The 22,805-nt window shown below is 38.0% G+C and overlaps 2 protein-coding genes across 3 annotated transcripts; both read right to left on the minus strand.

Moving 5' to 3' along the window:
• Window positions 1-3,931: 3,931 nt before the first annotated feature.
• LOC129238697 (uncharacterized) lies at window positions 3,932-4,786 on the minus strand. Of its 2 annotated transcripts, XM_054873815.1 has the most exons (4): window positions 4,722-4,786; window positions 4,487-4,600; window positions 4,123-4,423; window positions 3,932-4,057 (listed from the first exon to the last, which is right to left on the minus strand). In XM_054873815.1, the coding sequence occupies exons 2-3, from the start codon at window positions 4,598-4,600 to the stop codon at window positions 4,127-4,129; spliced, it is 411 nt and encodes a 136-aa protein (XP_054729790.1). In that variant the 5' UTR covers window positions 4,722-4,786; the 3' UTR covers window positions 3,932-4,057; window positions 4,123-4,126. The 2 variants fall into 2 exon arrangements, with proteins under 2 accessions (XP_054729790.1, XP_054729791.1); XM_054873816.1 differs by lacking the exon at window positions 4,722-4,786 and having other exon boundaries at window positions 4,119-4,423; window positions 4,487-4,687.
• Window positions 4,787-9,859: 5,073 nt separating this feature from the next.
• Window positions 9,860-10,818, minus strand: LOC129237611 (probable U3 small nucleolar RNA-associated protein 11). The gene is made up of 2 exons (XM_054872454.1): window positions 10,163-10,818; window positions 9,860-10,106 (listed from the first exon to the last, which is right to left on the minus strand). Exons 1-2 carry the CDS (start codon window positions 10,730-10,732, stop codon window positions 9,897-9,899), a joined length of 780 nt encoding a protein of 259 aa, XP_054728429.1. The 5' UTR covers window positions 10,733-10,818; the 3' UTR covers window positions 9,860-9,896.
• Between the last annotated feature and the right edge of the window lie 11,987 nt (window positions 10,819-22,805).

The raw sequence follows: 22,805 nt of genomic DNA on the forward strand, positions 1-22,805 counted from the left end.
CTCCTCTAATTATTCACCAAAGAGAAAATAATATTTTTTTAGCTTAATTTTTCCATTATAATTAAAAAAGTGTTACTTATTTAGACCGAAAAGTTGATTTAGCAGATTTTACCGCGGCGGCGCTGTTCTTCTGAATGTTTCAAACAAATTAACTGGTTATCCAAGAAAAAAAAGAGTTTGTGTTAATGGTTAATGAACATTTTTATATTTTGTGAATTTTTTATTGGCTGATGTACAGTGAATCATAGTGAAAGTGCGCCTGCTGTGTAAACTAGTAAACTTTCATGAATAAATTACTCAAATTCTGGCTAACATTCTAAGGCTAAACTAGAATGGTTGAGTATTTCTACTTAAATAATCTTAATTAACGACTAGCGCCGTTTTATTACCACTTTTTTTTTAAGTCCGATCCATTTCGTGAGATCCAGATATAACAGGATTTTGTTTTGGCAAAGGTAAAGAGTGAAGTCGTGTGCTGGCTAAACTTGAACTTTCGCTTAAATAGTGGAAAAGATTTTCTTTCGCCCCATCCGCCTGACAGTTTCTGAAGATGAAAGGAAGATTGAGTCTGGCTGCATGATCTCTTACCTTTCAGTGACCTGTAAGGGTTGCAGTAATACGTGAAATACGCGAGAGCATCCTAGCAGGTAGTTCGTCCTCTGGATGTTATACGACGGCCATGCTTTTTTGATGTAGTGCACGTATTGTAGTTGCTTCCACCTTCTTTCGGCTAAAGCATAGTAGTGTGACGCAATGGATGTTTTTTTTTGCATTGAATGGGGAAGCAACTACCACCGCCTCTGTTATGTCTAGTGCATGCCGAACCTTTTCCTGCTAGCTCATCTGCTATCTCATTACCCTCTATATTTCTGTATCCGGGAACCCATAACAGAGTAATTTGAAGCTAATGACCAAGCAGTTTTAGTTCCTCTCTACATTGTGGAACGAAGTTGGATGAAATGGAGTTGGAGTCTAAGGCCTTGATAGCCGCTTGACAGTCTGAAAAGGTAGCTACTCTTGCACCAATTTCTTTGTAGTGTTTGAGTAATTTGCAAGCTTCCCTTATTACTAAAAGTACGGCCTGGAACTCGCTGCCATAGTGAGGAAGTCGAATTGATTTGGATAAGGCCAGTTTCCACACCATAGAACTATCATCTTAGAACCGACAATGTAGATTTTGACATCGAATCTACCAATAATTTTCCCTCTCCTCCATTGGGAGCTCGGTGGAAAACGTACCGTAAATCCTTCTTGAAATTGCGGGTATCACGGCTATGCAAAATTTCGTTGCTCAAAACCGAGGCGGTTAGAATTGGGAAGGACCTCTTCGAGACGTTTCATACCAAACGAGGTTTCAGACAGGCTAACTCTGTCGTGATTTCTTTAAGCTGATACTGGGAAATATTGTACGAGTCGCAGAACTCAATCGCTCAGGCACAATTTTTTATAAGAGCGTACAATTGTTGGCATATGCCAATGATATTGACATTATCGGCCCTAACAATTGCGCTGTTTGTTATTTCTGCCATTTTCTAACAGGATAAAGAAGCAAAGCGAATTGGTCTGCTGTTGAACAAGGGCAAAACGAAGTACCTCCGTCATCAAACAAACAGTCGGCACACTAGCGTATCAGCACCTACGTCACTACCGACAATTATAACTACAATCTCGAAGAGATTTCGTTTATGTAGGAACCAGCATTAACACCGACAACAATGTCAGCCTTGAAATCCAACGGAGGATCTCTCTTGCAAACAAGTGCCGCTTTGGACCAAACAGACCACTGAGTAGTAAAGTCCTCTCACGACGAACAAAACTAACACTCTACAAGACTCTCACCATGTCCGTCTTAACGTATGGCGCAGAAGCTTTTATACATATATTTTGCCTTTCAGGTCAAGTGACATTCTTTTGTCACATAGCACCCCGATTAGAGGTTTCCATTTTAACCATACCCAATTAACCGTATGGACGGAGCTTAAGTATTTAAACAAGGGGAACTCATTTAGTGGGCTGCCGTCCAAAAAAAATTGGTGTTAAGCTTGTTGTTGAGTTGGTGGAAGACTCGCAGCGCATAACCTCTGCCTATATCTTGTTTATTTTTAGCCCATGCTATTCTAGGTTGTTTTGCCATTGATGAGTGTGGCCATGTTTTTTCATTTACATCTTCGCTCACTATCATAATGTCTTGTATGGTGTAAGTTTAGAATGAGGAAACACAACGGAAGAAAACTTCCAAACAAGGGTAAAATTAAAGTCTCCCTGCTTACAAAAAGCAATGTCTGTAGTAATGAGCTCAGTTGTACTTGTATCACATTTTTAATTTGCAATTTTTACTTGTGTAATTCTCTATTCGCATAGGATATTGATGGCTATCAGAAATACGACTGTGCTACTTATGACTATGATGACTTCATATAAATACTGTTGAGGTGCGCATACAATATTGCATAAAAATGGTTGCTTCATGTTTTTTATGGTATATAGAATACATACAAATAGATCGCTTGACCTACATCTAAAACTGTACATTTAAAATTTGTGGATAACAAATTTCTAACATGCTTGCGATTTCATTTTATATAATTATACTTAATTAAATATGAATAAAAAAAAATTTTAAGGAGTAAAATTTTTTGATATCTCGCTTAGTTTTCGAGATATTAAATAAAAAAAAAAATAATAATAATAATTTTTTCTTCAGTTAATAATAAAGTAATTAAAATTAAATTAAATTAATTAACACAGTATTTTTGCGTAGAACTTCTTTTCGCATGGGCGGCCTTCGGCCGCGCTTCAAAAAAATAACCCTCATCAGTCCGACTCCGGCTACGCAATCCACCGTATTTTTGCGTAGAACTCCTTTTCGCGTGGTATGCATTGTAGTATTGTTATAAGCAGTTATATATTTTCAGGGGAGTCTTACGTCAGTTTGGATTACCAGACGCGATTATCCAAATTAAAATCGTCATATTTAAAGGTATGGATAGATTGTATAATATATATTAATAAATATTTCGCAATTAATAACAAATTTTTTCCCAGTTTCCGAGCAACAAATCCGAATGGGAGGCTATAGCAACAGAATTCGCGTTTAAGTGGCAATTCCCCAATCGCATTGGCGCATCAGATGGAAAGCATATAACTTTCCGTCCCTCACGGACTGACGGAGCTTTTTACTATAATTACAAAGCACTAACAGCATAATTTTTTTTAGCCCGGGGGATGCTAATTGTAAATTTATTTTCGTTGACGTGGGTTGCAACGGTCGCAGTAATGATGCTGGAGTTTTTCTACAAAGCAAGTGGAGTACTGTTCTTCAAGATGAGAAAGAAATACCAAAAGCAGCTTTAATTGGAAACAATCGAAGCGTTCCATATGTTGTAGTCGGAGACGATGCATTTCCTCTGCAGGTGCATTTATGGAAGCCATATCCTTACCACACGCAATGTCAAGAAAAACAAATTTTCAATCGAAGACTCTCCCGGGCAAGGCATGTAGTGGAACATGCATTTAGCATTTTGTGGAACCGATTTCGCGTTTTTCTAGCTCCTATAAATCTAGATGTGGCCACTGTAGAGAAAATTGTATTAACGTGCTGTACTTTACATAATTATCTAATTGAAAATGGCGAAACATACACTGATGGTAGCGGAAATGTAGAAACTGTAAACAATAACTGCCCAACTGGATCGAATATATTATATAATCCGAGAAAAGGTGAAGCGGAGAATGTTCGTCAAAAACTTTTTAAATATTTGGATGAAGAAGGCAAACTGGATTGGTTAAATAATAAATAATTTCTTTTATTGTATTTTTAGTAACGTAAATGTACTTATGTATACAAGCTTTTGTACTTCAATAAAAAAATTAAATTAAATATACTTCATGTATAAATACTTTACTTAAAATACATAAAAATTATGATCCTTTGATTTTTAAATTTCTTCGACTTAACTTAAATATTATAGGAAACACAGTCTTATATTTCGTAGGCATTTCGGTTTTCAGATTTGGTGGCTTTACACGCAGTATCACTTTTTTGGCGCTTAAGTGTCTAGAAACCGGAAAAAGTGGAAGTCAACATAAACATGTCTCATAGGTTTTATGAATTATACCTACTTTACTAGCAAAAATCATCCTTGTCTAAAACTTCAACCATGGACAGCTGCAGTAAGTCCTTGTCTGATGATGATGATGTTGCTAATGATTCAGGAGTGCGATGATTGGATTCATCAATATATCTTTTTATAATCGTCTGTATTTCCCAAGCAGCGCTTTGTTGTTGGTCATGGTCTATTTCCTCCATTTGATTTGCAACCAAAGTTCCCAACCAGGCGTATTTTCGGGAGTTTTTCTTTTTTTGAATCATTGCTTTAAATAAAGAGAATTCCTGCTGCATTTCACCAAACTGATTACTTTCCTATATAAAAAAAAAAAACAAATTATATGATATATTTTTTTTATTAATCGTAATGTTATGTACCTTTCTTCGTTTTTTCGATGGCTCGTCGTCACCGCTCGAGCTACTATTTTCTGCACCCATAAAGCTGCTATTTTCAGTATTCGTATAAGTTGAGCTACTCGAAGAAGAAGGCATCTGAAAAACAAATTTGTGACGTATGTTAATTATTCTTTCATATCAGTTATACAGTATACGTCTGACGATACCACAATTTGTATTTTCTTAAAATTTTTAACACATTGCATTTTAATATTACCTCAGTATTGTCTTGGCTCTGTCTGGTTGCTAACGAATGAAGCAACTGTCAAAAATTGTTTTGCAGCCAACTTCACAATTGGAAATACGAATAAGTGCCCATTTACACGAGGAGACATCTGGAAGGGAAACATTTTGTTCGCGGGTGAAGGACGACCGCGGAAGAGAGAAGGGAATTTGTCTTCTGTACTGGCGACACGCTTTGCTCTTCTTATTCGTATTTCCAATCTCAAAGCAATTTTTGACAGTTGCTTCTTTTGTTTTCTTCTTTTGTGGAAGAAAGTTCTAAGTTATGTGTTGATTTTCAAGCAAACGGAAGATAACAAAGATGACAAACATCCGAAAACTGCTTGGGAAATGCACGATTATTTTTGCTGGTAAAGTAGGTATAATTTAAAATATATTATGGGGCATGTTTATGTTGAATTCTAATTTTCCTCGCATTTCTAGATACTCAAGTTAATTTTAAGTTAATTATTTATGTATGAAAGATTTTTAATTTAATTTTTTTTATTCAAGTACAACAATTTATAAATATATTTAAATAAAAAACAACAAATTATTTATTGTTTAACCAGTTTGCATTTTTCATTCATATATTTAAGAAATTGTTGACGAACATTTTCCGCTTTAAATGTAAGCGCGTGCGAGAATACATTCGAACCAGACTCTGCTAAAGCATTAAATGTCAAAATGTTGCCAAAAACAATTTTGCCCGTGTGGCCGCGAATGAGACATGAAAAGAGAATTTCCAGTGTTTCCCTTCCAGATGTCTCCTCGTGTAAATGGGCACTAAGAAGCACAAAGCGTGTCGCCAGTACAGGAAACAAATTCCCTTCTCTCTTCCCCGGCCGTCCTTCTCCAACGCAGTGATAGTAAATGATTTTTTGAAATATCCCTACACAGCCCAAAAAAATTCTCTACTTTTCCCTACGCTTACAAAAAATTTTCCCTGTACAATTCCCTACATTTTTCCTCCTGTGTTTACATTATAATGAGGCACTTGCAACGTCAAAATTGAATTATTTTCGGTTTCGGATTTGGTGCTATTTTGACACTTTATAATAAAAACAAATTTTATTTCAAATATATATAAGTGCACATATTTATTATATTATAAACACAAATGTAAAGAAAAATTGAGCAAAAGGACTAAAAATTAGACTTTTTCATTACATTTAGTTCTGTTTAAAGCAAGGCAGAGTTTTTATTTTTTCAGAATCCGGTACGGTTTCTTTTAAGAGTGGGATTAAATGGTTCACCACTTGCAGCGCGACATATGCTCAGCGAAGAACGTGCTAAGTCTTAATTCGAAATTTCTGGAACCATTTGGTTTACTCGATTTTTTCTTAAAAAAATATGTTTATTTTAGGTGTCTTTTTTATTGCCTTCATATTTTTTTGGTGCATTTCTGATTCGGCGTGCTTCTGAAAATTAGACTTGCCGCAGTTCAAAACTTTGTCGCACGCAGCGCATTTTCATTCGAATGGATCGTTAGCCATAGCTTCCAACCAGCCACTAAAATTGTCGTTATCAAGCCACTTGTTATTGAACTTTTGTTTCCGATACTTGCATTGTTTTTTCTGGGGTTCCTCCGAAGAGTCAGTCGAAGAGGGGGAACTCATATATAAGTATATATGCATTTAATATATAAAAAAAGCTAAAACTAAATTATTTACAAACTTACTTCTAAAGTGAAAAGCACCAGAAAACAAACAATTTTCGCGCGAAGAAAAAATCGCTTTAGCGTTAACGAAGAAAAAAAACCCCAATGTTGCCGTATTAACGCTTTTAAAAGTATTCTGCCATAAAGAAAAAAAGTCTGGCATGAAACCTTACTGCGGATTTTTATGAACTTTTCTAATTTTTCCCGCTATTTCAAATTTGTTTCCATCCTTCTTGAAAATTCCTTACATTTACAGAATTTAACAAAATCTGTCCTTCTTTTCCTTACACCCACATTTTTCGACGAAAATCCCTACATGTAGGGAATTTTCCCTACATTTACCATCACTGCTCCAACGAACTAAATATTTTCCCTTCCAAATCTTTCCATGTGTAAATGGGCACTTACACAAAAGGCATATATGCTTTTACTTATATGTGGTTGCCATCACCTGTTATAAATTCGCCTTGTTACCAGGTTTCCTCGTTAGGTATGGTGAAAAAAAAATATTTTTGAGGGGAACTTTGGATTCACGTCACTTAGATGTGTTTCACAAAATTTAGCTTGTAGTGCTGACATACAATAAAAATCATAACAGCCAATGCTCATCACATTGGTTTGTTTACGAATGCGGCGAATGCAAATGTGCAAAGCTGCAAATGGTTGGCGAATGCTGCTGCGTGGTTAACCAATTGCGGAAATTTGTGTATTTTAAACTAAATTTAGCTATATTTGAAAATCAATTAAAATATAATTTTTAATTAAGCCATACAATTTGCACGTTTGTATTCATTGCATTCGTAAACAAAGCAATGATATAAGCACTGGATGTGATAAATTTTATCATTACCATAACCTAAATTGTGTGGAACACATCCCAAGTGACATCAGCAAGTCTGTCAAATACGTTCATTAATACACCTTTAAAAAATCGTTTCACCCGGGGCAACTGCTCTGCTAAGAACCCGTCGTAGAAAACATTTAAATGTGTACTACAAATACGAAAAAATTGTAATCGTGGATTCCATGTGAACACGAAAAACGTGCTGCCAAACTCAAATTTTGGTATTTCGACAATTGCTCACTTTAATGTAAACAGGACAATTTAGCAAGTAATCTTTCAGTTTTCTGACAAATTAGCTGAATATTCAAATCTCGGCATGAGTGCCAATGAAAAACGACAAAGCAAGAAAGAGAAAATTATTTTCCCCACTAAAGAACAATTCCTCTATTACAACCGGAAGGGCTACTACAGTATCAATGTCACATGATTGATTTCTCCTATGTTAGCTCCAACAAAGTCACATACTGGTGCCGTGTTGTTACAAATTTACACCTGTGGAAGTCACATACTTCACATAATTACACGTCCTAATTTTTGTCCGTTAGTCTAACGTCGTCGTAGAAAATTTGTACAAAACTCTAAGATTTGACGTTACGAATCTATTCAGTGAATGCTACTCTACGAATATTCGAATTACAATTTCTTAGTTCTACGAAAAACAATCTACGATAAATTGCATGATACAGCTGAATTTCAGTTTTTGTCGATCCCTGTCGTAAGCCGCTATCACATCCCCAGTTACTTCAGCAAATCAGCTGTCACCTTCAAAATCGGCTAGAGCCGCTTAAAAAAAAAATACCAGTCTAACGGTTAGACGCGATAGAAGTGAAACCTTCCGTAAAACAAACTGAGAGAGAATGAGACGAAAGCAGCATTAGGGGCGGGATAATTATAGGTTCATTATAATATTGCTATAAAGTTCATATTTTATTTTCTTCATTTTATTATTATTCATCCTCAATGTTTTCAATTTCAACAAATGATACGAGTGGCTTATGATAGCTAAAATATGATACAAATGCTTTGGTTTCGATGTTGTCAACATATCTTTGAAATACTGCGTCAATGGTTGTTTTTGATCGTGTTGTCGATTCAGTGCGATTGTTACACATTTTTAAATTGAATGTTGTATTGAGAAAGTCAATTGAAGGAACCGCTGTGTCCAATGCAAAATTTACGTTAAAATCGCCACTTAAAATCATTGGAACTTTATTGTAATCTTTTCTAAGTATCCGCGATACTTCTGGTGTATACTTTATTAAATTTTCGTGAATGAATTCCGTGATGCTATTTATTGATTTTTTTTCTGTCGATACTCACGACACTTTTCTGTATTATTTTTCGGCATAATTGCGGTAAATATTTAAAAATGAAAATATTAACGAATATAAAAATACACACGCGGTTGCTATTATGAGCGTCCCCAGCAAAACCTGCGTGACCGAAACTCTAACACAATTACATTTTTTTGAATGTTACAAACACATATGCACGCAGGTTTTGCTGGGGCGTGACCGAAACTCCAACACAATTACACATATGCACTCGTATTTGTTTGAAAATCGAATTTTTTTTTGGTTCTCCGTCACCTTTGGAAAATGTGTAAACAGTAAGCAAACTTTATTCATATATTTTTCCTCATTTTTGCATCAGTAAAATTAAACAAACGCCGTAGCCGAATGGGTTGGTGCGTGACTACTATTCAGAATTCACAGAGAGAACGTCAGTTCGAATCTCGGTGAAAACACCAAAATTAAGGAAAACTATTTTTCTAATAGCGCTCACCCCTCAGCAGGCAATGGCAAAACACCGAGTGTATTTCTGCCATGAAAAAAAGCTCCTCATAAACATATCATAAAATAAAATAAAATAAAATAACTATAAAAAAAAATTTTTTTCTTGTGATTCGAACCAAGAATTTTGGATCGGAAGCTCACATTGCTAGCCGCTCGGCTATCGCGCCATGCTGTCGGCGCTGGCCTAAAAGTTATTTAGTTCGTCGCTACGTTTATATGTAATATTCGTAGCCAAGAGTGTCGCTTTTTTCGTTTCACTTTTTCTCAAATCACTCCCAACGATTCTAAAGAAGTTTTCACTTCATTAAATAATTGGCGCGTACACTTCAGTTAGGTGTTTGGCCGAGGTCCTGCTCCTATTTGTGGTGTGCGTCTTGATGTTGTTCCACAAATGGAGGGACCTACAGTTTCAAGCCGACTCCGAACGACAGATATTTTTATGAGGAGCTTTTTCATGGCAGAAATACACTTGGAGGTTTGTCATTGCCTGCCGAGGGGCGACCGTTATTAGAAAAATGTTTCTATTAATTTTGGTTTCACCGAGATTCGGCCTGCGTTAGCGGCCTGATATTGGGTACACCTTGTGCATTCTCTATACCGTATATCTCATTCACTCAACACATGTTTACAAATGAAACGAATTTGACTAAAGAAAAGTAATTTTATAAAAAAAAAACAACAAAAAAAAATATTTTATAAAAAATATGCATTCCCATGGCAGCCGGTTCTACGTTACCGGAATAACTCGTGCGTTTCCCGATCAAGGGCTGCCGCTCCAGTAAACTAGCCTTGTCTAGTGAACCGTTTATCATCCCGTTCATATGAAAAATATGTTATGCATCTACAATTTTGTTTTTTTACTTTATGTATTCACTTTTTACGCTCATACTTAAATTTAAAAATCGGCGGTGCATCCTTCGTCCCTTTTCTAATTTTTTTGGGCTTCAGAAGTCGTTTTTGCTTCAGTACGCGTTTTATTTGTAACTTTTGCTGTGCCACTGCCAATTCCTTTTCACGCTCAATACGTTTGGTGAGCTCTTGATATGACTGTTTCTTCAGAGCATTAGCCTTTCTGATTTCCTGTAAAAATGCAAATGATTAATTTTTAAGACCTGGATAATAAATTTACTACTAACTTCTGGAGACAGTTCGGGTAACTTCATTTTCTCTAAATCCTCTATACGTGGCCGATTTGTTTTGCGTTGTAGTAAACTAGGATGCGTGTCGAGACGCTTTGCTAATTCCATCTTACTCAACTCCTTCCCGACTACTTCATCGTCACCATCGTCAAAGAAAGTGTGCTTGTTCTTCACTGTATTTGCGAAATCAATCATGTGCAGTTGTGACTGTAGCCGCATAATTTTCTTTGCTTCCATAGTGCGTTTCATAGTCACATATTGCATATCTTGTGTCTGCATTAGAGCTTTTTGCACTTTGCTGTGCTCATCTGGTTCCTGCTCTTTTTCATGATGAACATCATCTTCTAGTTTGGAATTGATCATATGATGGTAGAATTCATCAGGATTTTTATTTAGTGCGCGTTTATGCAGCAACTTCAATGTGTGCTCCTTGAGATGTTCATTGTTTGCCCGCTTCTTGTAATCCTTCTTCTTTTCCAGCAGACCCAGATGTTTGCGGTCTTCCGGCTGGTGACGCTCGCGATGCACCTTTTGGTTGCTCTTGGAAGCTTTTTTCCAAGAGGACATTGCTAGTTATTTGATAATATTCGATACTCGTTTAAAAGACCAAAATGTACAAAATATAGCGATGAAAACTGACGTGAAGCAGAAACGTCATCGAAATGTCAAATATGTGAAGTGGAATAGCTTAGCCAGACTGCTTAATTTTTATTAGGGCTGTTCTCTCAATGTCTGATTAAGTGTTTAGGGTCGGCTTACATAAGAAATTTAAATACCGTTTCAGCAAAATCTAAGCAAAGTAGAATTTAAGATTTCTTTCATATTTAAATAAAATAAAGTGGCAGAAAGAGCACAAGAAATCGTGATGAAAAAATTGTGGACGTTTTTGGTATTGGAATAACACTACAAATAACAAAAAATTGCAAAAAGCAATGGAAAAGTAAGTTTTGCTCCACAAGTATTGCGGTTATGTTATGTTATGTTATTGCACATTTAAACAAGCTAAGACTAGCTTACTGATTCAAAATCTTTCACGAAAATCTTTTACATCGTTTAAGGGGTTAGGTGGGTTACAGAGGTTAAAAAAAGGGTATTTTTACTATTTTTTTTTAATATATACAGTCATATATTTTATATAAACAATTCAGCATATCAAAGATACATATTTAAACAGTATTTTGTGAAATTTTTATTTAAAAATTCCGAAAACTCAGCCGTTGGTACCTCATCTCCCTTAACGTCTCACAAAAAAATGCTCTTGCCGTGGACAGCATAACTCATTATTGGTTCATTTAAAATCAAAAAACCAAAAATATTTCGTTAGTACATGGATAAATCTCGTTACTGGACGAAGGAAAAAAAAAATTAATTTGAATTTTTGACAGACTTTGAACAAAAAAACACATTTTTTGGTCAAATTTTCGTCATGTGTTGGCTCGAAAAAATTAGTTGTAATAAAAATAAAAAAAATCCTTCGTTCAATAACTTGATAATGTTATTCCAAAGATGTGTGCAAAATTTGAACAAAATCGCTTCATAACTTTTCGAGAAATCGTGTCCACCGACTTAAAAAATCGAGTTTTGAGATAAACGCGTATACCTGCGAAACGCTGCACTGACATGGCCTGATGGGCGGAACTTCTGAAGGGTCTATCTCGTAGAATTTTACTCGGATCAATTTGAAATTTTAGGAGAATATTTTAAACATATTATACTATTTAATAAGACAAAAAAAAATCGATTTTTTGAAATTTTCAAACCCACCTAACCCCTTAATTGAAAAACGTGTACGGTTGAGAATCACCCTGGTTCTCTCTTATACAATTACCTTTATTATTTCTTCATACTACAAAATGCATCTCTTGAAAGTGAATTTATTTTAATTTTTCTAATGTCACTTATTTCTTGCTTCACAATTTGCTTAGCAGCTAATAATCAGCTGTTTGCCAAGGTACGAAAAATTTAAGTGGCCGATTTAAGTCGAACTTAAGTTTTGATCGAAAAGAGATTGCTGGAACGCAAAATATTAAGATGGAGATAAAAATACATGTCAATACTGAATATACGTAACTTAATTTAAACTCAAAAAATTGCCTAACTTGTTAAATAAGAAGCCGTGGTGGCGGTAAGTTAAACTTTATAGTGTTTTCTCTTCTCGAAAAAAAAGTCTATTCAATTTATGCCGGAGTAATGCCTTGTGAAAATACTGCTTTTCTCATATAAGAATAAAACAAGAAAAATTCAACGCTTCCACAAATTACGCATTTAATATAATAAAATAAGTATATGAACAATTACTAGGCTCACCGGCAAGATGCGAACCAAAATACAAATTGTTGGCTGATGGGTTTGTTCGCGCCACTCAATAGTTGCTGTAATATTGCAACCCTGTTACTGTTTTGCAACTCTGTAGCAGATACTCAGCTGTCAGTTAGCCTTAATATTAAGGTGGGTACAGACGACGAATATGCTCGCGAGCATGCTGGCTAACATGCTCCCTGTCGTTTGCCAAAGACGGCGAGCGGCTTGTATGTGATTTTGTGATCATAGCGTAAGAATGGATAACAAGAACGTGGATGAAACGATGGCAATGCTTATTATTTATGCCTGTTTAAAAATGAAAAATGAAAGAGAGCAAAATTAAAGAGAAAATCTCAGAAAAGTATGGGTAATTGATTGGCTAATAAACGGTGTTTTTTTAGAGGTTAGGTTTTCAAGTTGGCACTACTTTTTTCGTAGATGGTCTTTTTGACAGCTGTCACTTGATTTATGCTCAGTTTGGTTTGCCATTTCATAATGAATAGACTTACGCCTGAACAACGTATGCAAATCGTGCAAATTTATTACGAAAATAATGGTTCGGTTCGCGCGACGCATCGAAGAAAATTTTGTTCAGCGATGAAGCTCACTTTTGGTTGAATGGGTATGTCAATAAGCAAAATTGTCACATTTGGAGTGAACATAATCCACAAGCCATTGCTGAGACGCCGTTACATCCTCAAAAAGTCACTGTTTGGTGTGCTCTATGGGCAGAGGGAATCATTGGTCCATATTTCTTTAAAAATGAAGCCGGCCATAATGTTACAGTCAATGGAGAGCGCTATAGAGCCTTGATTAATGACTTTTTCGTGCCTGAATTGGACGATGTTGATGTGGACGACCTTTGGTTCCAACAAGACGGCGCTACATGCCATATAGCCAACGCGACAATCGATTTATTGAAGGAAACTTTTGGTGAGCGCATTATCTCGCGCCGTGGACCTGTGGCGTAGCCTCCAAGATCGTGCGATATAACACCGCTTGACTATTTCTTGTGGGGCTATATGAAGTCACTTGTCTATGCAGATAAGCCCGAGACGATTGACGTCTTGGAAGAGAATATTCGGCGCGTTATTGCTGACATACGGCCCCAATTGCTGCAAAAAGTTGTCGAAAATTGGGCCTCTCGGCTGGAATTTATTCGAGCCAGCCGCGGCGGCCACTTGCCCGAAATCATTTTTAAAACATAATGGCAAACCCTTATCTTTATAATTAATAAAGCTAAATTCTTGGCCATAACATTAAATTATATACGTTTTATTTCATCTTGAAAACCTAACCTCTAAAAAAAACACCCTATATAAGAAAAAGAAATATATCATTTAAAAAACCTACATTCTCGAATTGGTTACGATTGCAATTAAAAAAAAAATACATTAATGAAATTAAAAAAAAAAATACAATTAATGAGGTTTTCCGGTTGTTGTTGAAGTGGTTGAGTATTTCCACTGAAATAATCCTAATTAGTGACCAGCCCCATTTTACTACCACTGCTCCCGTTTGATGATATCTTTTTTTTGTTTTTTTGTTTTGTTTTTGTTTCTAAGCCAGGCCCATTTAGTGAGGCCCAAGTATAGCAGCAAATTCTTTATCTCAATGTCTGAGATCTCATTAATTTGCTGTAAGAAAGGCCTACCGAAGGAAGAAAGTCCTGCCCTAGCTAGCTCTGGACATTCACATAAGTAGTGGGTTATCCGGTACTTTAATATTCCTTTCCTCAGGACAATGCTACGAGGACTTCAAATTCTTGACAAATATTTTACCCCAGTCCCTCGGCTTAATTGTAGTACACATTTGTTCAACAATTATTTCTGCACCAAAGCCGTTTAATCTTAAAGCGAATTGAGTATCTAAGGGGGCGCTTTTAAAAAACGGTTACTCCATTTTTCGCGATTTTAACAGTTGTGATGTCAGCTTCTGCTGCAATAGAAAACATTTTATATGAGGAAAAATTACATGTTTGTGAAAATTCAGTGAATGGCTTTGTCTAAAATAGCTGATTTAAACTAAACAAACTAATTAAAACGAAGTGCCGAAAGCACAAATTAGTATAAAACCTCCAAATGCAGTATGTTTGCGTTTTTATGCGGAAGACGCCGTCACAAGAAAAATTGTGTGCGTGGGTATAATTTCTTGTGTTTGGTTGTTTCCATTGTTTTGGCCTACTCTTCCTCTTCACACACAAGTGATTTCCCTTCTTTTTGCTTGTTTATTCATGGGCTCTTACGACACGGCGAATTCGGAAGGCGTAATCTCTTTCTCTATCATTCTTGGGTTTGCATGCTGATCCCGGCTTTGTGCGCATGAAACGTTAAAAGTCGAATTGCTCCACAACGCATGCTCCAGCGTATCACATTTTTACATCCATTAAGATTCCCAATATTGCCGCATCGATTGAGAATAGAATAAATGCAACGCTATAGGGGAAAAATTTGTTTTACCATCGTTTTGCGAGGTTTACAAAACCTTTTTTTAATAGCGTAAAGTCATGCCAATCAGCTCTACATTTGGTTGATTGGTTTTTTTTAGGTTTAGTTGATTAATAACTGAAACTATGTTTTAAATCTTATTGGTTTTTTTGGTCGTTGCAATATGTCTAGTGGTACACTAGTAGTTTCAAAGGATTGATTGTGAGTGAAGACTGATTGCAGATGTTCAACAAATACGCATTTTTTTTAAGAACCCGTACGTGCCCGGTTACCATTCCTAGTCGAATTGGTGATTCGTACTGTATGGACCGATTGAAGATCCCTTTCCTTTTATTTTTTAAGAGCGCAACGCAACTTAACTGTGCATTCAGACAATAATTTTTTGTATTTTGGATATTGTTGCCAAGACCTTCTCAGCTCTCGTTCCTTTTTAACTAAATCTTCTGCAGTCAATATTCTTCTTGGAAATAACCCAACTTTAGCTATTTGTAGCCACTGCTGCCCTAGGTTAGGTTAAATGGCTGCTCTAGCTAAAGGGCTCACTTGAACAAATGTTAGGAAATTCGTCCGCTGTGGTGACATACATGGGAGAGAAGGAAGGAGATGGGAAGGAATAAGGAGCCTTGGGATTAGAAACGATGATGACCATACATTTTTACGACGGCGCCGACGGGGGCTGATTTGCATTCGTAGTTAGCCGTAACAAGCTACTAATGAACTTCACCAAATTTATGATAGCTACACCGGCTATATCCGCAGGCGTAGCGAAAAAGTGAGAGCCCCGATTTCTAAGTCTTTGCCAGACGAGAGCAGGGCAGCTGAGAAGAAGGTGTTGAGATGATTCCACCTCGTCCTCCAGACAGTTTCTGCAGAACGGACTTGAGGCAATCCCAAGCCTTACGGCGTGAACACCTAATGGACAATGTCCGGTAAATATGCCCACCAAATTTGAGAGCTGGGGCTTTGCTAGCCTTAGGAGTTCCCTGATCTACCCGTGGCCAGAAGGAATTCGCGACCTTGCACGTTTGCGCACTAGCCCAACGCTCGCTGAGTTGACTCAAGGCCCATCTTTCCAGGAGCAAACGACAGGTTCTCAGGGGAACCCCAATTCTCTCATTTCGCGACGAAACCGTCTCCAAAGTTCCCTGTCTAGCCAGCTCATCAGCCCAGCAGTTTCCCTCTATGCCGTTGTGCCCGGGAACCCAAATGAGCCTGATGATGAAGTATTCGGATGCAATCTCGAGCGCTGCTGCCCTAACAGCTCCATGCATTAGTTCAGTCAATGTACATATCGGTTGATAAACTAATTGTGCTACACCTTTTAATATTTTTTTTGTTTTGTTTTCTTGTTCACTCCTCTCGGGAGCATAAGACTCTTCCATTGTACACGGTTCTGTACTGTTGTTTTTGCACCGTCCCATGAGATGTCGGCATCTGTTAGTTCGCGCAACATTGACCTTCTCCAAGTGTTTTTTGGTCGACCCTACGTCTGTTCCCTTGTGGGCTCCAGTCCAGTGCCATTCTCGTGATGCTATCTGGTGGTTTTTTAAAGCGTATGACCTATCCATTGCCACTTTCTGCGTTTGATTTGCCTAAGGATGGGTTTCTCATTCGTTAATCTCCACAGTGCGTCGTTACTGATGGTGTTTGGCCAGAATGTTTTGCAGATGATGCGGAGGCATTTCTTGATGAAAGATTGTAGCCTCTGTGTGATGGTGTTGGAGACCAGCCATGTTTTGTTTCCGTACTTCACGCATTAGTGCGCCTGGAGATTTGCGAACTCCTCCATACTGTATGCATTCGCCCGAACGTCGCCCTTACTTTGTTTAGCAAGCAGTTGACATCTTCATCTGCTCCACCTTCTGCCGTAATGTGGCAGCCGAGGTAGCACAAGCTTTCGACGAATTCCACCGGGCAATTCCACCGTCAACCAATATCTGCCTTGCGGTATTGTGGTTCACTCTCATAGCCTTGGTCTTGACGATGTTCACCTCCAGTCCGATAGTGCGTACCAGCGCGACTACTTTGTCCGCCTTCGCTTGCATGTCAGAGAGCTTGTGAGAGAGGAGGCAGATGTCATCGGCGAAGTCCAGGTCCTCAAGATGTATGGTGAAACTCCATACAATGCCTTTTTTGTGCAGGGTCAGTTGGCTCATGATGACATCAAGGAAGAAGGCGAAGATAAGCGGGCGACAGGCGACAACCTTGCCTTGCGCCTGCGTTGGTAGTGAATGAATCGCTGATATCGCCTTTGTGAAGCACTGCCAGTTCGGAGTTCTCGTAGAGAGCTTTGATGAGGCGGGTTATCTTGGCGGGAACTCCTTTTCTACTCAGTGCCCGTCATATTTCGTATCGTTTGATAGTGTCGAACGCCTTTTTAAAGTCTACGAACAGCATGTAGAGCGGGGAGCGCCACTCAACTGATTGTTCTACTAAAGGGTGGTTAAGTTTCAAGGGCCGGTGATGATTTTGAATAAAATACAATGTTTTTAGGAAATTGTTGTCATTTTTCTTTATTATGATAATACTGGTATGGCTCAATTACGTATGGAACAAAATATCGGCCAAATGGCCGCCGTGGCCTCGGCGGCACACCTCCAAAGACCACCAAATGTAAATAGTTCCTTATCTATTTATATACAATCCGCAGTGTGTTGGCTTGGTCAACAAAGCTTCGGTGAGGGCGAAAACCAGCTTGCTTGTCTCTTAAGGAGCGTTAGATACATTTGAACCTGCTTTGTATGATCACGGCTACAATTTTGTAGATGGTGTTAAGTAGGATTATTGCTCACCAGTTGCCGCAGTCACGCAGGTCGCCTTTCTTGGGCAGCTTCACGATTATGGCTTTTGTCCAGGACGGAGCCAGCTTTTCATTGCTCCAGACGGCGGTGATGTGGGGATGAAGAATTTCCCTTAAATATTGTAAAATTTGTATTTTGGTTTCGAATTTTGCTAGACATTAATGAATAAATAATAAGCCTATTCAAATCCAAGCCGCATTCTTTAACGGGGGTGGCACAATGTTTTCTACGTTTGATTGTCCAAGCAAAGTATTGGGAAAATAGAAAACAAAGAATGATTTCGCCTTGTTTTATTCTGAGCTGACAGCCACATGGCTACGGCGAAAGAAAAAATCAAAATCAGCTGATTTAACGATACCACTTTTAATAGATGCGCCTTCTCCAAATCGCAAGATGTAAGTTTTCTACAATGAAGGTATGATCGATAAATATTTATTTAAAAAAAGAAATCAAAATAGTTTTTAATCAAAAAAATGGCGTATATCACGCTGCTGACAGCCTTACCAGTTCGTTATCATGGCGACAACTGCAACGCAAAGTATCATCTGAAAAGATACCTGAGATGGGTGCGTCCTGAATTATGCTTTCCATAATTATGGTTTGGAAATATTGGGATGGGATGGGATGGAAAATATTTGTAACCAATATTTAAGTGACTGCGCCATGCCGCTTATTATTTAACAAAAACATAAATCAGTTAAACTGTTTGCGTAGCGAGCCGAAGGTGCGAAGGCACTTTGCTGTAGTCCACAACAGGAATGCAAGTGACGTGCGCGTGGCAACCGCCTCTGGGTTGGCCATTGTTCTTGCTATTTTTGGGAACACAGTTAGTTAAGATGAATTAAGATGTCGCTGGGAGAGTACTTTGCCGAAATTGCAGAGCAGCGCTACGCTGGCGTCCACAGGGAGTGTTTCATGTTCATGTGTTGAGTGCTAGTCTCTGATTATAAAATTTAGATAACAAATGAGCTGAGCTGGTGAATGGCAAGCATACTCTCACCGTGCATAGTCGCAGCTGCCCGCCCATTCATGTCAAGGCATTGATGCAGATGACATGTCGCTAATCTGGAGCATGCAAGAGTAGTGTTTCACATGCCATACCATATCCTGTACGTAGCCAGTTTGTGTACTGCGTTGATGTGGTGCTGCTCTTATCGCGCGACACGTGTCCAGCACGTGACTCTTGCCTTGCTATCGTGCAACACGTGCAACATGCTGCAGTGGTTGCTGCGGTGCTACTCAGGACATACTAACAGGCGCCTCTGTTGCCTGGCTGTTGGAATGATAAGCAGGGAAAGTGTTGGTAGGCATTGCATTACCTTCAGTTTTTTGAGTTTTTTCTACTTGTAACTTTTTCTTGCTGCCATTTGAGCTATGCATAATAAGCACGTAAACGCCATTGAAATGCAGCCCTGTGGCATACGAACCTGCACGCTGCCTGTGTGCCGCTATGCATTACAAAACGGAAGTGGGCGTACATTTCCGCCCAACTCTTTTTCCACATTTATGAGTTATTCTCCCATGCGCAGACACACACACCACACACACACAGGTACACTCATACCTGTACAATACACTTTTTCATAAAATTGTCTGGTGTGTAAGGTGACGGGCAAAAAAATATGTATGGTGGAAAAGTGGTGTTACGCGCGTGTGTGGGAGTGGCGTGCATAGAAATTATGTGATTACCCAGCTAATCACTAATAAGCGACTAACAATGAAAACAAGAAAACAACTAATGAAATGTATTTTCTCAACACACATTGACATCATTGACGTTAGAGCTACAACATTAAAATATGTCAGAAGTTGTATCTACTGTAAAGAAGATTAAATTCGGGCCGGACCTGGACCTGAGATTTATAGCTTGTAACATCAGACAATTTGTAACATCAGGAAATTTAGTTCTAGTTAGTACCGTCTTTTTCCGAAAATAAGACACTGTTTTACTTTCGTTTTTGGTCCAAAATACGCGCTAGGGCTTATTTTCGGGGGAGGGCAGAAATAAAAGTATATTTATTGGGAGGTTGAATTAGTTTTAAAGGTGACACACAGATGGCGCTATTTATCACTTTATCGCGTTGGCAATACTGAATATATATTCATGACAAAGTCTCATCCCTAGGCTTTGTTTATCAGTATCTGTCATTTCGCTGAAGTATAAACAACGCAGTGTTTTCGTGCTCCGAGTATGTCAACTTTCGTGCCGTCGAAACGCAATTTGCGGGAAGCTTTGCTTTTCTGCTTCAATTTAAAAAAAATACAGCCCAAGCCCGTGAATTCCTGCAGGAGGCCGATTATCATTTGTTCCGGCATATGAGTCTCGATTTGGCGGACCAGCGGTTCTCCTCGTACGAGGCTACCAAAATATGGGTTGAGTCATGGATAGCCAAGCAGCGGCCAGAATTTTGGAGAAACGGCATTCGGAAATTGCCCGAAAGATGGGCGAAAGTTGTAGCTAGCGATGGCCAATACTTCGAATAAAATATTTTGTACCGTTTTTTCACAATAAAGCCCCAAATCTTCGAAAAAAACCTTTAAAACTAATTCAACCTCCCAATATATATTTTTATTTTATATTTATTTTACACAGAATACAGAAATTTAAATTTATTCAATTACAGTCATGTCATCTTCTTCAGGAACATCGTCATTAATAAAATTCTGAATTATAAAGGGGTTTCCAATAACAGGTGCTATTTTGAATAGCCCGCTATTTCGGTAAATGTCATTTTTGAAGCTGTCATTTATTGATATTTTACAAGTAGAAACTACGCCATTAATAAAAATGGAACGATACACTCCTAAACAACTCACTCAATTTATTAAAATTCACTATAAAAATGGTGAACATTTGACAGAGACGGTTCGTAAAACTCAAACATTTTTGTATCATCGTAAAGCACCTTGTCGGACCGCAATACAGAAATTGGTAAAAAAATTCGAGCTGTTGGGGCAACTTAGTAATGTGAAGAATAAAACCCGTGCACGTCGCTCAAGAACAGCCGAAAATATTGCTGTTGTAGCCGAAATGTTGAAGAATACCCAGGTTTGTCCATTCCTCGTCGTTCTTTGGAATTAGGCATTCCACAAAGGTCATTACACCGTGTTTTGCATAAAGATTTGGGTTTTAAGGCTTATAAAGTCCAGTTAACTCAAGAACTCAAGCCAGCCGAGCATCAACAACGTTGTGTCTTTGCTCATTGGGTCGTTGAAATGCATGGAAATGATCCGGAATTTCATCGAAAAATCATCTTGAGTGATAACGCCTATTTCCACCTCGGTGGCTTCGTCAACAAGCAAAATTGTCGGGTCTGGGGCTCAGAAAATCCAAGAGTTATTGTTGAAAAGCCTCTCTATCCTCAACGTGTGACTGTTTGGTGCGGTTTATGGTCCGGCGGAGTCATTGGACCTTATTATACTTTTTCGAAAATGAAGCTGGAACAACAGTTACGGTGAATGGATTGCGCTATCGAGAGATGATTAACGATTTTTTAAGGCCGGAATTGGATGGTATTGATCTGGACAGAGTTTATTTTCAACAAGTCGGCGCTACGTGCCACACAAGCAACGAAACCATTGATCTTTTATGAAAATAACACCTCTTATTGCAAAACCCTTTATTCTGATTTTCTGCCAAATCCATTTCGTGTAGAATCATTGGTCAGAATCTCTTATGTGTTGCTATATAGCTATCGTTTAATGAATACTTCTTGCCTAAGTAGCCTGCTCGTGGTGCATTGGAAACATCACTGGCAGTTATTTTTTCCCATGAAATTTTTACCCAATTCACAACTTCCTGTAGGCCTGGTTTTACTAAATTACCTTCCCCACCTTCCACATTTCTGTTTTCAATATATTCATTGACTTCTATCGGCAAATTATCCTTGAATGGCTTGTTTATTGCAATGTCAAATGTCTGGAGGCAACTAGTCATTCCTGGCGGAATCATTATTTGATCAATCTTCCTCTCAGCAAGAAAGTTTTTCATGTCTTTAGCGCGGTGAGTGCTGGCTGAATCCCAAACTAGTCTATTCTAACCCCCCACCAGTGGTGGCAGCATAAAATCAATCCACTTTCTTATAACTGCTTGGGCGCACCAGGCTTTTTCACTCCGATGACATAAATTCCTGAAACACGTTGAATCTGGTCTTTTTTATCTTTGGTGATTAAAATCGCCAAAATACAGGTAACTCGTGCACTATCGTAACCGGTAGAAGGAACGTGAATTGACGAAGAAGTCTTGTGGTGAACTGTCGTTTGTGTTCCTTGGCCTAGGAATACCGCCGTTCGTCCATAGCAATCATGTTGGAGAGTTGGTATATCATAAAATCGATACCATCATCCAAAAGCTTAAACGGAAGTGCACGCTTAACGACGTCATTGTCTTCCAGCTTAAACAATGTGGTGATCTGCTTAGAGACAGTTCACATCGTTTAAGGAAGTTGCCCAACCATTGTGACGATGCTTTAAATTCTTCTGTGGATATATCAAATTCAATTGCTGTTTCAAAGGTAAATTTTTGAATATCAGCCCTGCGCACAACCAAAGCCATTGCTCTCCTGTCTGCAATCCGTTTCCAGATGCAATATTCCAACTCAGAAAATAACGGCTGCCGACCTGATCCAATTCTGATTTTTTTCTCATTTCCTTAGTCCACCAGTTGACACAGGTAATCGTAGTCTGCACGCCATTTACGACCCATACGGAGATCCAGCATCTTCTCTTTACAGAATGCTACAAGATTTACACCCCTGGAGTCTTCCCTTTTTGTACTCGACGGAATACCTCTTTCGGTTTGTACTCATTTTAACTGGGGTTGAAAATTATTCCCTTTATTTTTAAATATATTAAAATTATGTATGAGGAAATAATCAGACTTACAAGACTGAAATGAATGAACGTTGTATACCTGCACTGTCGATCAATATATGTAGACTGCTAGACTGGTATTTTTAAGATAAATCCCAAGAATTAATTTGAAAGAAACTGTAGAGATAAACAATTGATTTCTTGGAATATTTTGTTTAAAACATTTCTCTGAAATACGAGTATTAGGAAAATTAAACATATTATTAAAAAAATAAAAAT

The sequence above is a fragment of the Anastrepha obliqua genome, chromosome 2, assembly GCF_027943255.1.
Source record: "Anastrepha obliqua isolate idAnaObli1 chromosome 2, idAnaObli1_1.0, whole genome shotgun sequence".
NCBI lineage: Eukaryota > Metazoa > Arthropoda > Insecta > Diptera > Tephritidae > Anastrepha > Anastrepha obliqua.